We start from the raw sequence: 23194 nt of genomic DNA on the forward strand, positions 1-23194 counted from the left end.
GAAGATAAAAATATATGAATTATTAACAACTTGAATGTGTAATATTATTAGACATTTAATACATTAATCATTATGCATTGATTTCATTTGTAAAAATAAATAAAAGAACATAAAAAATAAGGGAGGAAACTAAATAAAGCAAAAAAAAGGGTAAATGATTTGCCTTGCACGAGAGATGTGTTACATGACTATTTCAAAAATCACAATTAAATAATACATAGACATAATTTTTCATAGTTATGTAGTCAAGACGTACAAAAAAAAAATAACCTACACTATTACATTCATAATATAATAAAAAGAATTCAACCAACAAAAGAATAGCTACAAAAATAAATTGTTACATGCGTAAAAGAATAAACAATGATCATATAGAATAAATTATTTCACTTTAATTTTTTTGTGAGAAAAATAAAAATAAAACTCAATATTAGAATTTTTTTTTTGATTGAAATAAGATAATTATATAAATTATGCGTTAAAATAAAAGTAGGATCGCAAAAGGCTAAATGAATAGTTTTGTCAATAAGTGTAGCTAAAATTACTATTACAAGCTAAAGTAAAAATAATTCTAGCCAAAATAATTTCTAATTATACTTCAAAAAGTTTTCTCCTAGGTCTTCCTTTGCAAGTAGATCCATCACCATATTCCTCTCCCTAAAGTTATGTCAAAGTCCTTATCATATGCTACTATTTAAAGAATTTTTAAAATATAATTATGAATAAATAAATAAATTATTAAATAATAATAACATAAAACCCAAGAAAAATATATACAATTGTTAATACAATAGTAGTTCAATTTTATATATGGCTTTGTTTCTTATTTCTTTATCATTTTGATTCCCTTTTCTCGTTGAAAATTAAATTTATATATTCATCATATATAATGAAATCACTCCATCATAATCAAATTAAACCATATTTAATCAAATCACTGATAAAAAAACTTTGATGTGAAATTATTGTTTGTCTTTTTAAACTAAAGGCTACAAGTGGAAAAAAAATTGACATTACGTATTATAATTTCAATAAGAATTTAAAGTTATAAAAATAATAATACTAAATTTATAATTGCAATAGAGAAAAAAGAATAATTATATTAGACATATCAAATTATTTTACCTCATGAAATTGAACTACGCATCTATAATCAAATCAAAGAAGAGAAAAAAATGACCCACCTAAAAGACAAAAGATAAAATATAAGGAGAAATAAAAATAAAATAATCATCATATAAGTCTCAAAATAGATTTTTTATAAGAGTGATTTTAAGGTGTCATCAATTTGCATATTAAATTATTTGAGGATTATGAATATGAAAGATTAGGAGTTATGGACATCACTAATATTAATTAAGAGTAGAACTTATGATTAAGGAGATGATTTTATAAAATAAAATAATTAGAAAAAAATAAAAATAAAAATCAAAAAAAGATAAATATGAATGAAGTTCACATATAGGTGCCACATCACATTTTCTATAATCCTCCTATATATAGATAGATTCTTTTATAACATTGTGTATGTCAGTTTCTTCCAATAATTCTTTATCAGTTGTCTTTTTATTAATAGAAAATTTAATTTTAGCCTGTGGGATACAAATTTATAGTGAGGGTAGAAGAAAAAAGTGAAAGAATAATTACTTGTCTGACCAAAAGAAGATATGTTTTGTTGGTGAAAATGATCCAAAATTACCTTTAGATATGAGCACAGTTGTGTGAAGTAGAAGACAAAACTAGAGAATGCACAGAGCCAGTGATGAAGTCATTCAATATTCAAAGCTGCTAGTGAGAAAAAGACAACTCTTTTATGAGCTACCTTCTCTAGGTAACAAAAAAATAATTTCTTCTTAATGACTTTTAACACTGGAATTTACCTTACAAGCAGGGGATCTTTTTTTTTTTTTCCTTTCAAAGAAAAGTGAATGTACAACTTAGTGCAGAAAGAGTTTCTGAATGAATCAGAGTTATCACAACTGTCAAAATAAATTAACGTGAAATCACTAAATAGGTGTTTGGACATTGTTTGGTTTAGTCTTTAAGAAAAAATAGTATTTGAAGTTAAGTTGAAGAAGAAATATTGAATTTTGGTTTGAATAGTTGGATTGAAGATTGGAAAACAAGTTTCTAATCCCAACAGAAGTAATAATATCATAGGTAAAAAGGTTTTAATATGGAGTCCAGTACCAAAATGACACGAAAAAAAAACTAGATTTACTAAATCTATCTTTTAACACACTGATTTAGTGCACTATGGAAGCAATAGAGCCAACTGAACAAATCAGACCTAACAGTCGTTACAGTCGATGTAGCTCCTCCCAATTCCCATAGACTCTTACCATTCTCAGAGTCGTAACATAGACTTAATTATGTGTGTTGTAGGAGGCTATAACAACCGTAATGGCCGTTAGGCTTGGACTGTTCAATTGTCTTCTATATCGCACTAAATTAGTGTGTTAAAGTTAGATTTTGCAAACCTAGTAGTCTTCGGCCATAACTTTGGTCCATTTAATCTTTTTATTTCACGTCATTGAGACAAGATAGGGTTGATTATGCGATAAATATTCTTTACGTCTAATCTTAAAATAGTAGATTTGATTTGTGAAAAGCGGAAAAGGATAAAAACTTCCGGAGAAGTTAAAAAAAATAAAATTGACAATACAATTTTGAATAGAAAAAAAATTCAAAAGTAGATTCAGTTGTCACATGGATATATTGCCCCACGAGTATGAGTTGTCAATTAAGACACTATATGAGTTGGAAAAAACAAGCTTGAGTTGAAAATTAAGACATGATGATACAAGTAAATAGGAAACAATAATGGAAAACATGTGTTACTTTTGATGAGAAATCGAATGATTGCATAGTATATAGCAACCATTAGTACTAGTTCTTTAATTAATTTCTTCAAGACATGACAGCCATTGGCAAAATAAAGATTTTCTCTGTTTTAACTTTTTGAGTCTTTCAACAAATGCAAAAGAGATTTTATCTGCAAAATTTTGGACATTTTCTAAGAAAACATAAATCCAGATGGATCTTGGAGTTATATGAAGTACATCAGCACTTGTTTGTCCCTTAGTGGAAGGAGCAATTAATTAGATGACCAAAACATTATGCTCTATTAATTTCTTTTTGTTACTGTACTTGAAATTGCACGGGGATTTAGTAAAATCTAAAAAATTTAAAAACCATTTCAAGTTGACTTCAAAAAAAGGTTTGGAATTTATTTTTTTATAATGGTGTACGAACCAAATTATGCGTACCCCGGCTATTTTACTAATGCTTGCTACAAATATTGGGTAAAATTTTTGGGGGAGAAAAGTTGTTTATAAGTAATGGAATAGTTTTAGTTCCTCTATTTAATTTTACCTGTTTAATTTGAATTTTACACGTTTTTTAAGATATAATAATTGATAAAAGTATCTTACTACAATATTCATAGTAGTTAATGTACATGTTTTAAATCTTGAGAAGTAATTTAAAGAATAAGTAATATATTAAAGATAAAACATAAAAAAAAATAAAAAATTTACTCCCTCCGGCAGATTTTGATTGTCATGACATAGTTTTGCATAACTCTTAAGAAAAATTTAATTAGCAGAGTTATTTGATTAATATAACCCTTAATAATTCTTTGATTTTTATTTATGTGTCTCTTAATTCTAGAATAATTAATATTAAAAATAAAATTAAAAAATATAATTAATTCTCACTTAATTATTTAAATTGATAATTATTCTAAAATAATTATTTTTAGTATACATGACGACTAATATGGAACCGAGGAAGTAACTTATTAACAATGAAAAAGTTAATAGGGAATGGAGGGAATATACGTTAAAAATGGTCCAAATATCCCTACTTATCTTTTTGTTCTTTTTAAAGCTTTATGCATGGAGAATTGTAATTCCCATTTCCAAGAAAATACAAAAATAAATCAAGTAATTATCCCTTCCTCTATATAATAATTAAATTAATACGTAATTACATTAGTAGTTAGAAACTAAAAGAACTTTCCTCCATTTTCTTAGTCTCTCAATAAATCGAAGATCTTGCAAAAATACTTTTGGCTTCAGATCAGAATCTCTTTGGAGAACATAAACATGCCTGCACATAGAAAATCAATAATAATAAAAAATAAAAACAGCAATCAAATGATCAAAGATGTCTCTAAACTATTTGAAATACGTCAATTTTTATACGTTAAATAAAAAGTTGAGGGACAATTTTAGTTTTTTTTCCGTTACATAAAATGAATAGAGAAGGGGGGAAAAGGATTCATACATTGAAGCAACGTCTTCTTCTCTGATGTCTCTTCAATACTTTATTCAATTTAGCAGTCATTTGTCTGTGCGAAAGTATTTCCCCAGTTGGTGAGCCTGATAACACGTGGCTTCTTTCGATTGGAGGAGACCACAATCCACTCTTAGAGTAATCAAAATCAAATTCTGTTAAATCAGAGAATTTAGAGAGCAGCCTCTCTGATACTGACTTAGAAACCAATTGAATTTTTAAAGGAGAAGAAATTATAGCTTCATCTTCTAATTGCCATGAACATGGAGAAGAGGAAGATGAGATTTCAGATATGGTAGGCATATTTCTTTTTTAATTGGAAAAAACAAAGAAAAAGGTGAAGGGGGTTAGAGAAAAGGAGACAATATTGTTTTTAGAGAAGAATATAAAAAAGGAATGCATGATAAGGACGTGTATGGATGGATGGATGTATGCAATAATGGAGAGAGGAAAAAGAGAAAAGGTGGACGTGGGTAGCATCATTTGTAAATTGAGCCTCATATTTCGTGTTACAATATCAATATGCCCTTATGGGGTTTGGTGGGAGTAGTCTTTCAGACTTCGATTTATGACATTTTTCTATTGAACATTTTTAATATATAATAAAATATTTAATTAGTAGTATATGTTTTCGGTTTAAATTTTGGAATTTTTTTAAGTGTATATCCTTAAGAGTTTCTTAGACAATTAAATTAACTATATAAAATATGTTATTTTTTTTAATTATAAGTATTTGTCTCCAATGAGTCGTAAAAATCCAAGCATTTTCTAATTGAGATTGATGTGTATAATTAAAAATGATGAAATATTTTATATGGTTAATTTAACTATCTAATTGACTATTGAGAACACGCACAATTTTTTAAAAAAACTTGAGAAACTGCCTAATTAGAATATTTTATTATGTATACGTTCAGGTGTTCAATTGGAACAAACAATAGTTTGAATATAAATAAAATTTATTGGCAAATTTAAGAAATTAACTATATACAAAGATACACCATAAAAAATACTTTTAATTTCATAAATTGAACAAGTAGTAACTATTTTTATAATGGATGCAAGTAATATGAAAGAGAAGGAGTACTATTTTGCTAATGCTCTTTTTCTTATTGTGAGTTTTGAAAAGGTTAATAATTCCTATATATGTCAAGTTCGTGTTTTAAGAGAATTTTCTCTTTCTCTATGTTGAATCCCTCCCAGATACTAATAACAAAGGAGTTACAAGTCCAAATTAAGAAGAAAAATAATCATATATATATGCTGATATTGTTCTTTGTTTCTTAAACATTACTTATTTATGATTATCCTTACCATTGAAATTGATGTTTATCGTCAGAACTTTGTATATGTATAACATCAAATTATGACAAATTAAATCCTCAATATATTCGAAACTTGTAAACTTTCGATGTCGTAAATGACCTTTCACCTAACAATGACATAAATCAACAAGACAATTTGTGCCAAGAAACATTTGGTCTTTTCCCTCATTGCTATATATATCATAGTTTTCTATGCATATTGATAAATCACACTCACATGGGAGTTACCAATAGACTAAATTGACTGTACAATATATACAAACAATTAATACACAACCATTTCAAGCTGGCACATCCAAGATTTGCAAGTTTTCTAGTCTACCTTAAGATTTGGATCCTAATTATTGCCATCCTATTTCTATGTGCAAGTGGCTAGGAGTTTCATGCTTTTTGTACTCGTTTGCTATGGGTATAATATAGCTATTAGATCTTTTTCATCGCGATCTCCGATCCACTCCAAATTTTACATCAAATATAATATTTTGTGTAAAATTTAGAGCAAATTTATTCCAATCAACTACAAATTTTACAGTAAATTTGGTGTGTGAATAGGATAACACATGAAAATTATATATATTGAATGTTTTTTAGAAAAAAATTTATTTTATGAAATAAGAAAATATAAATGAATTAAGAAATAATAATATAATAATAATAAATAAATATATATATATATATATATATATTATTTTATTTTTTGATGTAAAATTTGATACAATGAGTTAGAATTGATTTAGCTCAAATTTGATGTTATGTCAATTCCAATGTCATTTAATTTAATGTACATATTGCTAGGACAAAAATATAAGATATTTTGCAGAGACAAAATCATAGTATGACACTTTTGTACACTGACCAAGATTAGTTGTGAGACAGTGGTATTAACTATTGACGCGACACCAAATAAATGTGTGATAATTATAGGTGTCATCTAATCAGTACTCTCTCTAATCCGTTTTAAGTGAACTATTAGGGGTATGACATTTTTAATTAATTATTTTAAAATTAGTCTCTTAAAAAATGTAGAATAATTAAGAAGCTTACAAAAGGAAGGGTAAATATAAAAAAAAATTGAACTTTAAATAATTTAGTTATTTTGAATAATGAAAAATTCTAAACAATTCACTTAATATGTACTAGAAGAAATAATGAGAACTATAGATCAGGTCCATTTTATCATAAAGAGTTAAAAATATTATTGACTTACGCGAAATTGAACAAAAATGTATTTAGTTAAAAATTTAATCTAAAAACATTTGGTCGTCAATAGGTTAGTCCAAAAAATACTCCTAACACTAATAATTTGATTCAAAATGCCCTTATTGTTATTTAATGGGTCAAAATATTCTTTTCCTAATAAATATATTATTATTTTTCTTTTTAAACACATTTTATTTCTAATAAAAATATTACTTTTAAGAACTTTATTCTTATTTTTTTTTCTTTTAAAGTCACTTTAACTAATAAAAATAAGTTAGAAAATAATCTTGTTTTTTCTTAATCTCATTTGAGAAATCAAAATAGAATACTTACATGTACCTATATAAACGTAATATAGGTCATATATGTAAGCTCTTAGTAATTCCATCATTAATTTCGTTTCGATAACGATAACTTTTTTTATTAAAATAAAAAATATTTATATTTCTTAATCTTTTTTTCGAATTGAAGTACGATAAATTTTTGCTAATAACAAATTATTGTTAGGATAAGAATATGTTTTTAAAAAATAAAATAATATATTTATTTGGAAAAAAGACATTTTTGACTCATTAAATAATAATAAGGATAATTTTAGAAAAAATTATTGACGATAAAAATATTTTTAGATCAAATCATTAATTGAGAGCATTTTTTTTTTCAATTTCAGATAATTCAAAAGCATTTTTGATCTTTTACTACGAGCTTTTCTTTGTTTTTTCATCTCTCAAAAGTTATAAGAAACTTACCTTATTTATTTTTTGTTCTCCAAAATTTTGTCTAGACGTAAAATTCCGTAACTTACGTTCTTTCACGTTCTCTTCCCCTTTCTTACTATAATTTATAGGTCCTCTATTTTGGACTTTTTCAAAAAAAAAAATCTTCGTCTTAGGAATTTTGATTGAAAAAAAAAAGAGCTTTATGCTTAGTGTTCTTGCAGAGAAAAGTCATTGTATCAAATAATTCTCTTCTCTCAACCAAACAAGATATTTAATCATTACCAATCATAAATTGTGCGACAAGAATTGACGTGAGTAATATTTAAGAAAGTGAAAGCATAATTTTCTCATATTGATCCTTGGATTCCACTAAAACCTCGGCCTTAAAGTTTTGCCTTATACATGTAAGGTAAAAAAAAAAACATCATTAGATGCAATTATTAGGATCTTTATTAGAGTAAATTCTAATAACCTTAGATAACCTTAATGACAAGATAGACTAAAATTAATCAATAAATTAGATAGGTGAATAGGGTATTTTGGTATGATAATCTATTACACACATGTATCAGATTAACAAAATCCTTTTAAACTTTACCAAAATATATCAAAGAAGCTTATGCAAGATACAACAGTGAGAATTTTTGTAGCTCTTTGTTCGTTTGAAGGTTATGTAAGGAATTGTAAGGATAAAAGTGGGCTTACTCATATAGATTGGTGTCGATTCACTAATGAGCCCAATTGAACTTAACAACAGCCCATTCTGATGGCCCAACATTGTAGGTATCATAAGTTTTTTTAGAATTAATTAGCAGAAACTAGACAATTTTAGATTTAAATCCTCATGTTAACAATTTGAGAGATCCAAGGTGCAAAATGTTTTTTTTTTCTTCCGTTACAAAAACTTATCTTAATGTTTATTAATTACTAATGTTGAAAATATGAAACGATAATATTCACTTTTCTAGTTTCAAATTTTCAAAAAATGTTTAGCAGAGAATTAAACGCGCATCATAAAATGCGGGATCCAAAATCACATCAGTCTCCTTAATAGACAAAACTACCCTCCATATCTTAGCTTATACCAGACCATGACCTGCATCCCCACTGTCTATAGGGGGTTCTTTTTGTCTTTTCAAGTTTCTCCTTTTGAAAAAGTGACTCTTCCTCTTCACTTCTCCTATATTTGCTCTTTGGATTTGGAATCCACAGCCTAGAAAACACACGTCTCCCCAATTTCCCTCTACACAAAGAGTCAAAAAGTTGGAAAAAAAAAGAAGCAAACACACACACACACAAAAGAAGAAGAAGACAGAAAAGGGCAAGAAATTTAAAGAAAGATTTGTTTACTAGGAGTGAAAGGGAAAGTAATAGTTTTGTTCACATTTTTTCCCAATTGGAAGTTGTTGAGAGTTAAGTAATGGCTGGTTACAGAGCTGAAGATGACTATGATTACCTATTCAAGGTGGTACTAATTGGTGATTCAGGTGTTGGCAAGTCCAATTTGCTTTCAAGATTCACTAGAAATGAGTTTAGTCTTGAGTCCAAGTCTACAATTGGTGTTGAATTTGCTACTAAAAGCTTAACTGTTGATAATAAAGTCATCAAGGCTCAAATTTGGGACACTGCTGGTCAAGAAAGGTACAATTTTTCATAACCCCATTTCTCTTTTTTCTTGATCTGAGCATCCTCTCTTTATGTTTGGGATGATTTGTGTTGTTTTGGTGAGTGATGCTTCTCTGATCCGGTGTATGTTGGGAATGAAATGCGCTTCATGTTTCAAGAATTTCAAAGCCCTGATCTGAATTTGAACAATGTGAGTATTATATGCTATCTCTGTGTGGTGTTTTACTGGATTACATGTAGGAATTAAGTTACTTAGGAATTTGAGATGTAGTTTCTAATAGATCTGATGGGTATTTGGTTTCTTGATCTGGGATACTGTGATGCTTTTATATTTTGATTTGGATTTGAGTTACTATTAGATCTTCCATATCTTGCCTTCTTATTGTTGTTTTAGACTTAATTGGCTTCCTTTCTAAGGTAAGATGTGCTTGACATTGTTGGATACTGTGACTATTGCCAAAGGAAGCCTCAAATTTATCATCTTTGTGATAATTTCTTCTATGCCTTATTTAAGTACACTTGCAAATGATACAAACGTTTTTGCTTTAGAAGATTGTGTTGTGCTATTAATTTTGTTTTAGATTGTAGTGTCTGTATTGGCAATGACAAAAGAATTGAACATAAGTAGACCAGTTGACAAACCATGTTCTCCGGTAGAGTTCTATGGGAAGATGAAAGTTTTAAGTGTCTCAGTCCCATTTTTTAGGATGCCATAATTCCTGCATGGTCAAACAGTTGTTTTCTTTGACTATGATTTTTACGGTCTTATCAATAAACAAATGTATAACTCCCCAGGAAATTGAATTGCACTCAAACATTTTCTACAGTTTTAATCAAAAGGAATTGTGATCTAAAGTCCTAACCATAGCCCTGTGAATGCGTAAATTCTACTTAAGAAAACCAAAGAGTGATGCAACAACTATTTTATTACAGATTATTTGATGAGGCATTGGACCAATGAATTTAAAGGCAGCTGCTGGTTGTTTTGATATTTGGGGTATGCACAAAAGTTGGTTGGTAGTGACTAGCAATGGAAATATAAACAATTTAGTTTCTAGGAACCTGTAGCAGTGTTAGCTAAAGTGTGTGCAGCAGCACGCTGAATTGGCATGTCAAAGTGTGTGGTAACAAATTCTAAAGGGAACTTGATTACTTCTTTATTTTAGCAGAAATAGTTGAACGATTTAAAGTGAGACATCTGGTGCATATGCTTTCTGTCTTTGGGGGCATGCATTTGTTTATGCTACTGGTAGTTTTTTTTTTTTTTTCTTTTGTCTTGCATTGAAAAATGAACATGTTCATCTGGTGATATATGATTTGTGTTAACATTAACTCTGGGCATCTTCTATTTTTGCAATAGTAATGGAAGTCAAAAATGCAAATGTGTCCATAATAGATGATTAAATCCTAATGTGAATGTGGATCAAACGAACCAAACAACAACAACAACAACAACAACAACCCAGTGAAATCCCACATCGTAGGGTCTGGGGAGGATAAAGTGTACGCAGACCTGACTCCTACCAATGTAGGACGGCTGTTTCCGAAAGACCCTCGGCTCAATAGAAGCATAAAAAAAGGTCAGACAAGAATATTAAAAGTAGATAAATATATAATGAAATAATCAAAGCACAAAAAGCAATAAGTATTATCAGATAGTAACATAAATACCATAAATCAAAGTACAAGGGATCATAGTGCATCAATACGCCTACGGATAAGGGGGAGAAATGCCACTATGTGCTAGCCTTCAACCCTAATGTGTGTCCTCCACACCCTCCTATCTAAGGTCATGTCCTCGGTAAGTCGTAAATGCGTCATGTCCTGTCTGATCACCTCTCCCCAGTATTTCTTCGGCCTACCCCTACCTCTTCTGAAACCATCCATGGCCAACCTCTCACATCTCCGCACTGGTGCATCTGGGACTCTCCTCTTCACATGCCCAAACCATCTCAGTCGTGTCTCCCGCATCTTGTCTTCCACCGAGGCCACTCTTACCTTGTCTCGAATAGCCTCATTTCTAATCCTGTCGCTCCTAGTATGCCCACACATCCATCTCAACATTCTCATCTCGGCAACTTTCATCTTTTGCACGTGAGAGACCTTAACTGGCCAACACTCCGCCCCGTATAACATAGCTGGTCTAACCACCACTTTGTAGAACTTGCCCTTAAGTTGTGGTGGCACCTTCTTGTCACACAACACACCGGAGGCGAGCCTCCATTTCCTCCATCCTGCCCCAATACGATGTGTGACATCCTCGTCGATCTTCCCGTTGCCTTGCATTATAGAACCAAGGTACTTAAAACTACTTTTCTTTTGGATGGCTTGATCCCCGAGCCTAACTTCCGCGCCAACCTTCTGAGGTGTCTCACTGAACTGGCACTCTAGGTACTTTGTCTTGGTCCTACTCAGCTTAAACCCTTTAGACTCTAAGGTGCGTCTCCAATCTTCCAACTTAGCGTTAACTCCGCTACGAGTCTCATTGATGAGGACTATGTCGTCCGCAAAAAGCATACACCATGGCACCTCACCTTGAATTCGTCGCGTCAATACATCCATCACCAAGGCAAATAGAAACGGACTCAAGGTTGATCCTTGATGCAACCCCATCACCACCGGGAAGTGTTCTGAGTCCCCTCCTACTGTCCTTACCCTGGTTTTGGCACCCTCGTACATGTCCTTGATCAACCTTATGTACGCTACCGGTACACCTTTAGCCTCCAAACATCTCCATAGTATCTCTCGAGGGACTTTATCATAAGCCTTTTCTAAGTCGATGAATACCATATGCAAGTCTCTCTTCCTCTCCCTATATTGCTCCATTAGTCTTCTCATAAGATGGATGGCTTCCGTAGTTGAGCGTCCCGACATAAATCCAAACTGGTTTTCTGAAATAGACACGCCTCTCCTCACCCTCATCTCCACCACTCTTTCCTACACTTTCATAGTATGGCTTAGAAGCTTGATACCTCTGTAGTTGTCGCAACTCTGGCTATCCCCTTGTTTTTGTATAGAGGGATCATGATGCTCGACCTCCATTCTACGGGCATCATTGCAGTCGAGAAGATGACATTAAATAACCTAGTCAGCCATTCCAAACCTACCGAGCCCGCACTCTTCCAAAATTCTCCAGGGATCTCATCAGGTCCGGTCGCTCTTCCCCAGCGCATCCTACGAACAACACCTTTAACCTCATCGACCGTAATACTGCTACAACCCCCAATATCGTGACTCCTTCCTATATGTTCCAAATCTCCCAACACAATTTCTGTGTCCCCACTGTCATTCAAAAGTTTATGGAAGTAAGACTGCCATCTTTGTTTGATAAGGGTGTCCTCTGCCAATACTTTTCCGTGCTCGTCTTTAATGCACTTCACTTGATCCACATCGCGTGCCCTTCTCTCCCGGGCTTTGGCTAGCCTGAATAACTTCCTGTCCCCACCTTTCTCTTCTAGTTCAGCATAAAGGCGTTCAAAAGCTGCCGTTTTTGCCGTTGCAACCGCCGACTTTGCCTCCTTCCTCGCTATCGTATACAGTTCCCCATTCGTCCACTTCTCCACCTCATCCTTGCTCTCCATCAACTTAGCATACGCCAGCTTCTTTGCTTCCACTTTCCCTTGCACTTCTTCATTCCACCACCAGTCCCCTCGATGCCGTCTACGACTGCTTGTTGAGACTCCTAATACCTCCCTTGCTACAGCCCTAATACAACTAGCTGTCCTATCCCACATACCGTTCGCATCCCCACTACTATCCCAGGCTCCCATATTCTTCAATTTCTCTCCCATCTCTAGGGCCCTAACGGTTGTCAAACTCCCCCATCTGATCCTAGGTCGTTCTTCCCCGACCCTCCTCGTCCTCGTCAGCTTAATCCCTAAATCCATCACTAAGAGCTTATGTCGGGTTGTAAGGTTATCGATCGGGATGACCTTACAGTCTTTGCACAAACCTTTATCATCCTTCCTAAGGAGTAAAAAATCTATCTGAGTTTTAGCCACTGAGCTACGGAAGGTTACCAAGTGGTCCTCCTTCTTTGGAAAACTCGAGTTGGCTATCACTAACCCGAAAGCTCTTGCGAAATCCAGAAGTGAGATTCCTCCTCCATTTCTGTCCCCGAAGCCAAAGCCCCCATGTACATCATCATACCCTCCTGAAATAGACCCGATGTGCCCATTAAAATCCCCTCCCACGAAAAGCTTCTCAGTAGGTGGTATGCCTACCACTAACTCGTCCAAATCCTCCCAAAAGCGCCTCTTATCCTTCTCGCGTAAGCCCACTTGCGGCGCATAAGTACTAATAACGTTCAACGTGATCCCTTCAACGACCATTTTAATCGACATCATCCTATCATTGACTCTCCTAACCTCCACCACCTGATCCCTTAAATCACTGTCTATTAAAATGCCTACCCCATTCCTATACTTCGATTTGCCAGAAAACCAAAGCTTATACCCGCCTACCTCCTTAGCTTTAGAGCCTACCCATTTTGTCTCCTGGACACAGGCTATATTAATCTTCCTCTTCTTTAGAATCTTAACCAGTTCTATGGATTTACCCGTTAACGTCCCAATGTTCCAAGAACCTATTCTCAGTCTAGACGCTCCTTTAACCCACTTACCCCTCCTTACCCTCGTCCCCGTCCATGCGCGAGAACATGACCCTAGTCTACCATCACTATCCAAAGCCACGAAAATGCGTATGAACTAATAAATTATTAGGGGTCTAAAGTCGGCAAAATGTAACGACAAGTACAAGAACAAAGACTAGATATATAAATATATAAAAACCGGAGGTACCAACTCCGGTAGAAATGAACCTGGTTACCGCCGGAAAATACCGCTCCCGTCGGAGTACTGTTCACGTCGGCGTACGGAATTGAGTTGCAGCGGTTGTTCGTCACCGGAAATCCAGATCTATACACCTGAAAAAAAAAAAAAAAACTTCGCCGGAAATGGGTATTGAGAAATCAGGATGCAGAACCACTGAAAACCCCAACTCAGTCAAAGATCTTAATCGCCGCAGCTTAGCCAATGGTTCGCCGCTATTAGCAGTCGTTTACCGCTGGAGTTCGCTGCCTGAAAGACAGAGGAGAAATAAACTGGTGGGAAGTCGGTGGCGGCGAAGTTCGTCGGAGCTGAGTTGAATAGATGAGTGAGAAACAGGGAGCAACGCCAGAGGTTACAATAGATCGGCGATGAACATACAGGAAACAGGTACAACGCCAGAGGATAAAATTGGGGACTCTGCTGTTGGGAAAACTCAGGTTAGACGGAAAATTTCTATTTATTTCGTGTGGGGAGCTTTGGCTCTTTATCTTCACTAAAGTAATGGAGTACACCTACTTACCATATTTTTTACAAATTGAAAAGATTACATTTTTTTCCACTTTTTTTAATATAAAGTTGTTGGTATGTGATCAGGAGGTCATGAGTTTAAGTCTTGGAAATAGCCTCTGGCAGAAATGCAAGGTAAGGCTGGGTACAATAGACTCTTGTGGTCGGACCCTTTCCCGGACCCTGCGCATAGCGGAAGCTTAGTGCACCGGGTTGCCCCCTTAATGTAAAGTAATTAATGTGAGGTGATGTATTTTTATTTTCTATTTTCCGAACTTATTAATCTCTGAGTTAATTTAACACAACATAATAAATTTGTTTATCATAACAAAGTGTTAATAAATTTGTTAATTATTCCATAGCTTTTTTTTTTTAATTTTGTTTTAGTTTATATATCTATAGTCAAGTGGAAACAAATGAATGCTCCAACACACACACAAACACATCTATGAATTATTCCAATGCTCGGAGGATTTTGTGTTTGGAGAGAAAAAGTGAAATCTGTTTTTATTTTTAAAAAAATATATCATTTTATCTCTCTGTTTGTGTATGTGAGAAATAAAAGAATTTGTATGCTACAACCAGTTTTTTTGGATGTTCTAAAGCCAAAAGTATTTTTGAAAATTACTTATCAGGCCAATTAAACATGTTAAATTCCTGTTGAACAATTTTAGTATTAAATAATATAAAAATAAAATTAATGATAACAACTTTAACAATGGTTATGATACTTGTTAATCTAATATAATCTTGACCTTTAAGTATGTTTTGAAGATTTGGTGTTTAATTTTAGTTGACAGTTTTGTTAGGTATCATTAAACAAAATTCAAAAAGTTAAACAACACCAATAAATAAATAAAAGTATTTATTGATGAGATAAAATAAGAAAAAAGCATAACTAAAATTATTTATTTTAAAAAAGGAAATAGCGTCAACAAAAAAAATTCTAAACAACATCTACACCACCGACATAAGTCAGACCACCCTCTTCCATGGTATCATTCTTAACCTCTTGATCAAAGGTAAGAAAATGATGCCTCAACTCCCACAATTCACGCTTCAGTTCTTCTACTTTACTTTATCCTTCAAGAGTTCAATCTTCCAGATGGTATGGAGCCGTCTTCAAAGTGCAACACGCTCATTTCCATTCATTGGAGAAGATATGGTAGAGTTTAGTGATGTGGAGATTTTTTGACTTTTTATAGGATGATGGACAAGTGATATTAGAAGGAAAGAGGCTTGAGTGTATTTAAAGGCTAAGAAGTCGAAAAGGTTCGTTGGGAGATTCAAGAGTTGCATTGATTAGTTCGAATCATAACATTGATTTTATAAAAAATATTCAAAAAGTTCTTTTTTGATAGGTTGTGAGATATTAAGTGACTCTACACTGATACTCCCTTTCCCTAAAATTCGACCAAAATGTGTAGAAAGGAATGCAAAAGATTTTCTTTACTTTCTTGTCAGAAAATTTACTGTTTTACACTCATCACCCAAAGTCTTTATTCTTTCATTTTTCCTTATTAAATCTATTCATGTCAAAATATTGGACTGAAAAAAAACTAATACTAAAAAGGAAAATAAATCAATGTAAATAAGGAGATTGACTTATATTCGAGAAAGAGCATCACTCATTGTATTATGGAATTCAAACGATTCTCTATTCCTCGCGTTTATACTATCACAATGAAAAGGAAAATACATCAATGTAAATAAGACAATTCATTGAAAACTCAAGCTTTCTGGATGACTTAATTTCAACATGTCCAGTAAGCTCAATTTGCTGCCACACTGTCGAAAACTCAACTGGTTTTTCACAGATAGAAACTCATAGAATCATACTCTTGGAAAATGTAAGCCACAATCAAGATGCAGTTAGAGTAACAACATTCTTAGCAGCACATCACTTATTTGATTCAGTAGGTCTCCAGTCTGTGCACGACTAGACCAAAACAAATAATTCAGCAATTCTTTTCCTTTCTCCTTTGTAAATCTCTCCAACACAAACTTTTCAGGTCTGTCAAACACCTTTGGATCTTTCATCACTAATGGCTGGTAACCACAAAGAAGTTCTCCTTTCTTGATTTCATAAACTGAATCATGTGAACTCAACATAAAATCTTTTCTTGCTCTTGCATATTGACTTGACACTGGTGATCTAAGCTTAAGTGTTTCATAAACTAAAGACAGAACAAGTTCTATTTCTTTTACACTTTCAGAACTCAAATTCCATAAATAAGTCAATTCATTGTGATGAATATAATTGTGAAGAATAGAGAGTCATTGGATTTCGTGTACAATGAGTAATGTTCTTTTCAGACTATAAGCCGATCTCCTTATTTACATTGATTTATTTTCATTTTCAGTGTTAATTTTTTTTTCCAGTCCGATATTTTAACATGAATAGATTTAACAAGGAAAAATGAAAGTGAAAAGACTTTGGGTGATGAGTGTAAAACAATAAATTTTCTGACAAGAAAGGAAAGAAAATCTTTTGCATTTCTTTCTATAGAATTTTGGGGAAAGGGAATGTTAGTGCAGAGTCACTTAATACCTAACAACCTAGCAAAATAAAGGCTATTTAGTATTGACTTTTTGCGTATTTTTTATAGAACCAATGTGATCAGTGTAACTCTTGAATCTCTCAACAAGTCTTTTCAATTTCTTAGCCTTTAAATAAACTTAATCCTCTTTCTTTCTAACATCACTTGTTCATCATTCTTCTACAAAATCTTTAAAATCTCTATCATCCTTCCATATTTTCTCTAATGAATGAAAATGAGCGTGTTGTGCATCAAAGACTGTTTTATACTGTCTGGGAGATTGAACTCTTAAAGGATGAAGGACCTTAATCGTTCCGTGGAAGAACTGAACTGTGGGAGTTGAGACATCGCTTTCTTACCTTCGTTCAGGAGGTTAAGAATGATACCATGGAAAGGGTGGTGTAGATGTTGTTTAGGTTTTCTTTTGTTGATGTTGTTTCCTCTTTTAAAAATAAAATAACAACATTCAGTTATGTTTTTATTTATTTTTTGAATTTTGTTTAACGATACCTAACAAAAATGTTGTGGTAAATTAACTCAGAGATCAATAGGTTAGAAATATGTCACCTCACATTAATTACTTTGCATTAAAAAGAGTGAAAAAATGTAATCTTTTAAATTTGTAAGAAATAGGATAAGTAGGTCTATTTACTTACTTTAGTGAAGATGAAGAGCCAAAGCTCCCCAAATTTGGTAACATGTTTGAGTTATTGCTAAAGGAATCTAACTTGCAATTTCCAACCAGTGTTATCAAAGGCGAAAAGAGCAAAAAAGCTCTAAGGTCTGTTGGGGCTTTAAGCGCTAAGCACAAATAAAGCGTGGGCTTTAATGAAAAAAGGCGCAAAGGGAGAAAAAAATACAAATATATATGTTTAGTCCAAGACAAATAATTATAAACATGATTGGCAAATATATGACCAAAGAAATTGAATTTTTTTTATGATAAAGTGAAATATCAATTGTTTAGTGTCACTTCTTCAAAAAGAGACTCATTGGCAAGGAGAAGTTTGCCTTAGAACCTTGATGACAACACTGAAGTGCACATAAAGCGAGGTGAAGCGCTCAACACGTTTTGAGCCTTGCTTTAGCGCTTAAGCGCGCCTTTGACTGCACTGTTTCCAACTACATTAGTCTATACTTTTTATATTGTAGCTTTAGGAGTCATTATTTCCTCAAAAAAGAGAAGTTGTGATTGCTGAAGCTTGTTGATAGTATTGGGAATTTATTCTCCATTTGCCATCAGTGGAACTGTTTGTGACTTTAAAGGAGAAAGAAATACTTCAAGTAGCTGTAAAGTCAGTTTTCAACTATTCATCTACTATCATGCATTGGAACTATTGGTAAATAATACTTAATATTTCTGGAAAAAATAAGTGCTTGTGGGCGTATTTAGCGTTTGTTGCCAAGTAGGAGAGAGGTTCAATGTGCCAATGTATACATTGTGAACTACCTTGCTCAAGTATAATTATTTTATCATGTGAAATGTATCCTTCAAATCAACTTTTCAAAAGTTTTTTTCATTAGAAAAGAAAAGGCATGTCAAAAGACAAGACGATTGACTTAATCATTACCACTTTAAGCTAGAAGCAGGGGAATTCGGTTATGCAGGTATTTTGACCTATGACAACATTCCACTCTTTCCATAACTCAAAATCTCATTTATAAATTTGCTGGTACCTCGCATTCCTGATTGTCCTTAAAAGGCATAGTGGGCTAGCTTTACCTGCTACTTTCATCCTGGTGGATCCTCCTCATCTGCCGTCTTGCATAGTACATGTATTTGTTGACTCTTCTATCAACAAATACATGTTCTACTCCACATTTCATTTTAGTCGACACGAAATATTCAACTAACAATCAATGACATAAAGACGAATTAGAGGGCTAACACAAAGATAGTTTTGAATGATTTTCTCCAAAGATTATTTGTTTTTGATTTCAGTTTTGACAGTCCGAGTTTTCTATTCTAGTTGGGGTGGGGTGGGGTGCCTTGGTGGATGTTGTGGTGGCATCATAGACTTGGAGGTTGAAGTGTTATATTCAGGATAAGGACATTCTTATGCTATTCCAATTTGTTTGCCTGTGTTTGGATGATAAGGTGATAGTCTGTTTATTTCGTTCTTTTTTCCCTTTTCTTTGGTATATATCTCATTCTTTTTTTGGTATGTATCTTGTTTTTTTTTTCCTTTTCTTTCAGTATATAAAGGATAACCTGATAATATCAATCACTAATTATGAATAAGAAAGTGATATGTATTTACCAAAAAAAAAATAAAGAAAGTGATGTATTTTTAAATTTTTTATCTGTTCTGACTTTTTCCTTGTGGTAAGGGAGGGTGGGAGTTTGGAGGTGGTTGGAATGGAAGGCTGATAAAAATAAGATTAAGTAGTACCTTTAGTAACACCATTTGCCATGGTACCAAGGGCTGCAAGCTAGCAGGCTACTAATTCTAGTATTCAGATCTGTCCTTTATGATGAAGATTTCTTGTTTGTGGAAAAATGAAACATTTGTCTAGGTTAGTTATTTGTTGTTTGCAGAAGTCAACAAGTTACAATTTGTCTGGCATCAAGACGAATATATTATTCCCTGTTAAATGCTTGAAGTTCAATGTATCAGTTAGTTATTTGTTATTTGCAGAAGTCAACTATCCAGTTCTTACTAGAGGCATGGTGATTGAGTGATTGTTAGCTAGTCTTCCACCAGTCAAGAAATAGCTATGTGGATGTCATGACCAGTAGTTTGACCTAATCTAAAATGAGAAAAGAGAGCATTGTTAAGTATTTCTGGTGTTTCCTCCTCATCTCTGCCTTGCCAGAGTAACCAGCCTCAAGAGCTAACCCCATGATACTGAGAGCAACCTTCCAGCTTTGGCCACTATCATTATCGTCACCAAAGATGCACAGAGAGCTATCTACTTCTAGTACTGACTTTTATGTATGTAAAGGATCCAACTAGTATAGTTTATTGGTCACTTACGCATTCGTTTCAGCACTTCTAATAGTTTAAATTCGTTAAACTATTCAAATCTTAAATTTGTGCTGTTTCCTTTATCAAACTACTTTTCAATCTTTAATATGATGTTCTTCTTCCACTATAATTTGTTTAACATACAAGTTAATATCTTAAACTCCATAGAGGAGTATTATATTTAATTTTATTAAATTCATTATAAATGTTGCTTGAGCTTAAATTGTTTGTTTCCTCCATCTCCTGCGTGTCCTATTCTTTGTTCATTTTGTTTTTTCTTTCACTCTCTCTTGTTATATTATAGGAAACCTTAGGTTCTTTCATATAAAGTGATTTCTGTTTTCCATCAAGTCATGAAATTTCAACTAATTTTTGTTTGTTATATGGCTACCCGTCGTTTTGAGAGATTTACATGTACTCTGTTCAAGAATACATTCCTTTAGAACCATTTGACTGTAAAGCAGTCTATCGTGTTACATTCCACCTTGTTTGGGTAAAAGGAGGGTGGTGAGAAGGGGAATCCTTTTTTTAATCTGTTCAGTGGACATGTTACTATTTTTGAGGGTTGGAAACTCTATGAGACTGCTCAACTCTTTTCTGATGTCTCAGAAAAGACGAGAAATATATGACATTAGAATTATCATGTTGTCATCAATAGTAATTGCATAATGTGATGTCCATCCCAGGTTTCGTTTTTACTGATCAATAAAAATGTGATGCCCATCCCAAGTGATATTGTTGCATGTTGACTAATAAGCTTTTCCTCGGTTATTTAATTGTCTTGTACACTATTTGGTATTGTTTCTTCTGCATAACCAGTGGCGGAGCCAGGATTTTCAATAAGGTGGTTTAAAATATGAAGAACTAGGCACACGAACTAGCCGAAGGGGATTTGACATCTACTATATATACATAAAAAGTTATTTTAATCATATATAAATAGTATAATTTTTCACCGTAGGAGGTTTGGATGAACGCCCTAGCCACAGTGTGGCCCCGCCCCTGGTCATAACGGCTGTACTACTTTGTTCTGTAGGTACCGTGCCATCACCAGTGCTTACTACAGAGGTGCTGTGGGTGCTCTGCTTGTGTATGATGTCACTCGACATTCCACATTTGAAAATGTTGAGAGGTGGCTTAAGGAGCTGCGAGATCATACGGATCCCAACATCGTTGTCATGCTTGTCGGAAACAAATCTGATCTACGACATCTGGTTGCAGTATCGACTGAGGACGGGAAGTCCTTTGCGGAGAAGGAATCCCTCTACTACATGGAAACTTCTGCCCTCGAATCTACAAATGTTGATAATGCATTTGCTGAAGTTCTCACTCAAATCTACCACGTTGTGAGTAGAAAAGCCATGGAAAATGGTGAGAATGGAAATGGTAATGTGCCTTCCAAAGGAGAAAAGATTGATGTAGGTAAAGAAGTATCTGATGTCAAGAAAGCTGGTTGCTGTTCATCCTAAGGGCTATAATCTGTGCTGCTGTGGCCAGTTCTAGGTACATCAGTAGTGTAAAATTTTCCAGACTACCTTTGACGCGATCCTATTTGATAGGAATTAATCACTACTACCTTTTAAATTGGTTTCATTTTGGTTGGTAGTAAAAAATGTCAAATGTTAGAGAACCTTTTCTAATGGAACCCAACCCTTTGTGTAAACCTATTATGGCTTAACTATTGAATCATTCTTTCTCTTTTCAATTTCTTGAATTGAATTTTAGGTAGCTTGTGTTGGCTATGATGTAGAGTAATTTTAATAGTAGTTGTAGGAGATGGGCATTTGGTAACTTGGGAAAGTTCAGAGACATAGTAGTTAGGTATAATATATAAATATGTCATTTAACTTGGTTTCAGCTGATATATATGCCTTCCAACATTAGTTCTGCACAAATAATCACTTAAAATTATATAAAATTAAATAAGTAATTACATGCATCCTGTGTGGTATCGTGCGTAACAATTCACATCCTACCCTTTTCTAATGGAAGTTGGAACCCAACCCTTTGTGTAGACCTGTTATGCTTAACTACTGAATCATTCTCTCTCTCTTTTCAATTACTTGAATTGAATTTTAGGTAGCTTGTGTTTGCTATGATGTAGAGTAATTTTAAGAGTAGTTGTAGGAAATAGGCATTTGGTAACTTGGGAAAGTTCAAAGACATAGTTGTTGGTATAATACATAAATATGTCCTTTAATTTGGTCTCAATTTACATGTCTTCCAACATTGGATGTGCACAAATGACACTTAAATGTATAAGTTGTATACGTAGAAGCATGCATAGCATTCTGCATGGCAATTCATGTCTTATGTGTATTATGCAACGCAGGATGCATGTATTTTTTTGTTCAACTTTATACAAATTTAAATGTCTACTTATGCATGCCCAAAATTAGAGGACATAGATGTTAGCCAAATTAAAGAATACATTAATGTATTATGCCTAGTTGTTAATACTCCCTTTTTTTCCCTTGCATCAGAGATACGTATTATACACTAACCAAAAAAAGAAGGAAACTGTAGCAAGTCAGACAAAAACATAAAACATTCTGAATTGAGTGAAAATGACAAGTATACCTTTCATTTGTAGATGGAGAACAAGGAAATTCGAAAGTTATAATTTCCCTCTCCTTTCTTTTGTTTGGTATGAACTATGAAGAAAATAGAAACAAGGTAAGGGAAATCATTTTGGTCCACCTACTCTCTATCATTTTTCTATAACAACCAAACAAAGTATTAATGTTGTTGTTTGTTTTTGGTTCTCATTTCTCAACCTTGTCAACATCTTTTCGCCAAAAAATTACGAGTAAATAGGTTAAAAAAGTATAAATATATATACACCATAAGTTGGATTTCTATGATTCTTTTGTATATTTACTTTTTTTTATTTTTGATTTCAGTTAATGATCATTATGCTCCGCCACTTCTTCGTAAGATTATCAAAACATAGAAAATCATTATGTACGTATTAGAGACTTTTATCAAATTTGATTCAAGAAAAGCTTTATATGACTTAACAAAACAGAAGAGATCAAGTCCAGATAGACTTCTAGCAAGATTTCACTTTAGTTCATACTTTAATCAATTTGTACTTTGGCATTTATTAAGAAAGTTAATTAATAATTTATCATACATAACAGATAAGATTAGCACAGAAGAAACACTTGATTAAGATTC

General features: G+C 33.0%; 2 protein-coding genes across 2 annotated transcripts; one reads left to right on the plus strand and one right to left on the minus strand.

Annotated features, from left to right (window-relative positions):
• Positions 1–3943: 3943 nt before the first annotated feature.
• Positions 3944–4814, minus strand: LOC129874190 (uncharacterized). The gene is made up of 2 exons (XM_055949435.1): positions 4291–4814; positions 3944–4113 (listed from the first exon to the last, which is right to left on the minus strand). Exons 1-2 carry the CDS (start codon positions 4600–4602, stop codon positions 4084–4086), a joined length of 342 nt encoding a protein of 113 aa, XP_055805410.1. The 5' UTR covers positions 4603–4814; the 3' UTR covers positions 3944–4083.
• Positions 4815–8573: 3759 nt separating this feature from the next.
• LOC129873001 (ras-related protein RABA1d) lies at positions 8574–21719 on the plus strand. The gene is made up of 2 exons (XM_055947974.1): positions 8574–9184; positions 21051–21719. Exons 1-2 carry the CDS (start codon positions 8964–8966, stop codon positions 21481–21483), a joined length of 654 nt encoding a protein of 217 aa, XP_055803949.1. The 5' UTR covers positions 8574–8963; the 3' UTR covers positions 21484–21719.
• Positions 21720–23194: the final 1475 nt, after the last annotated feature.

Source organism: Solanum dulcamara, chromosome 11 (genome assembly GCF_947179165.1).
Source record: "Solanum dulcamara chromosome 11, daSolDulc1.2, whole genome shotgun sequence".
Lineage (NCBI taxonomy): Eukaryota > Viridiplantae > Streptophyta > Magnoliopsida > Solanales > Solanaceae > Solanum > Solanum dulcamara.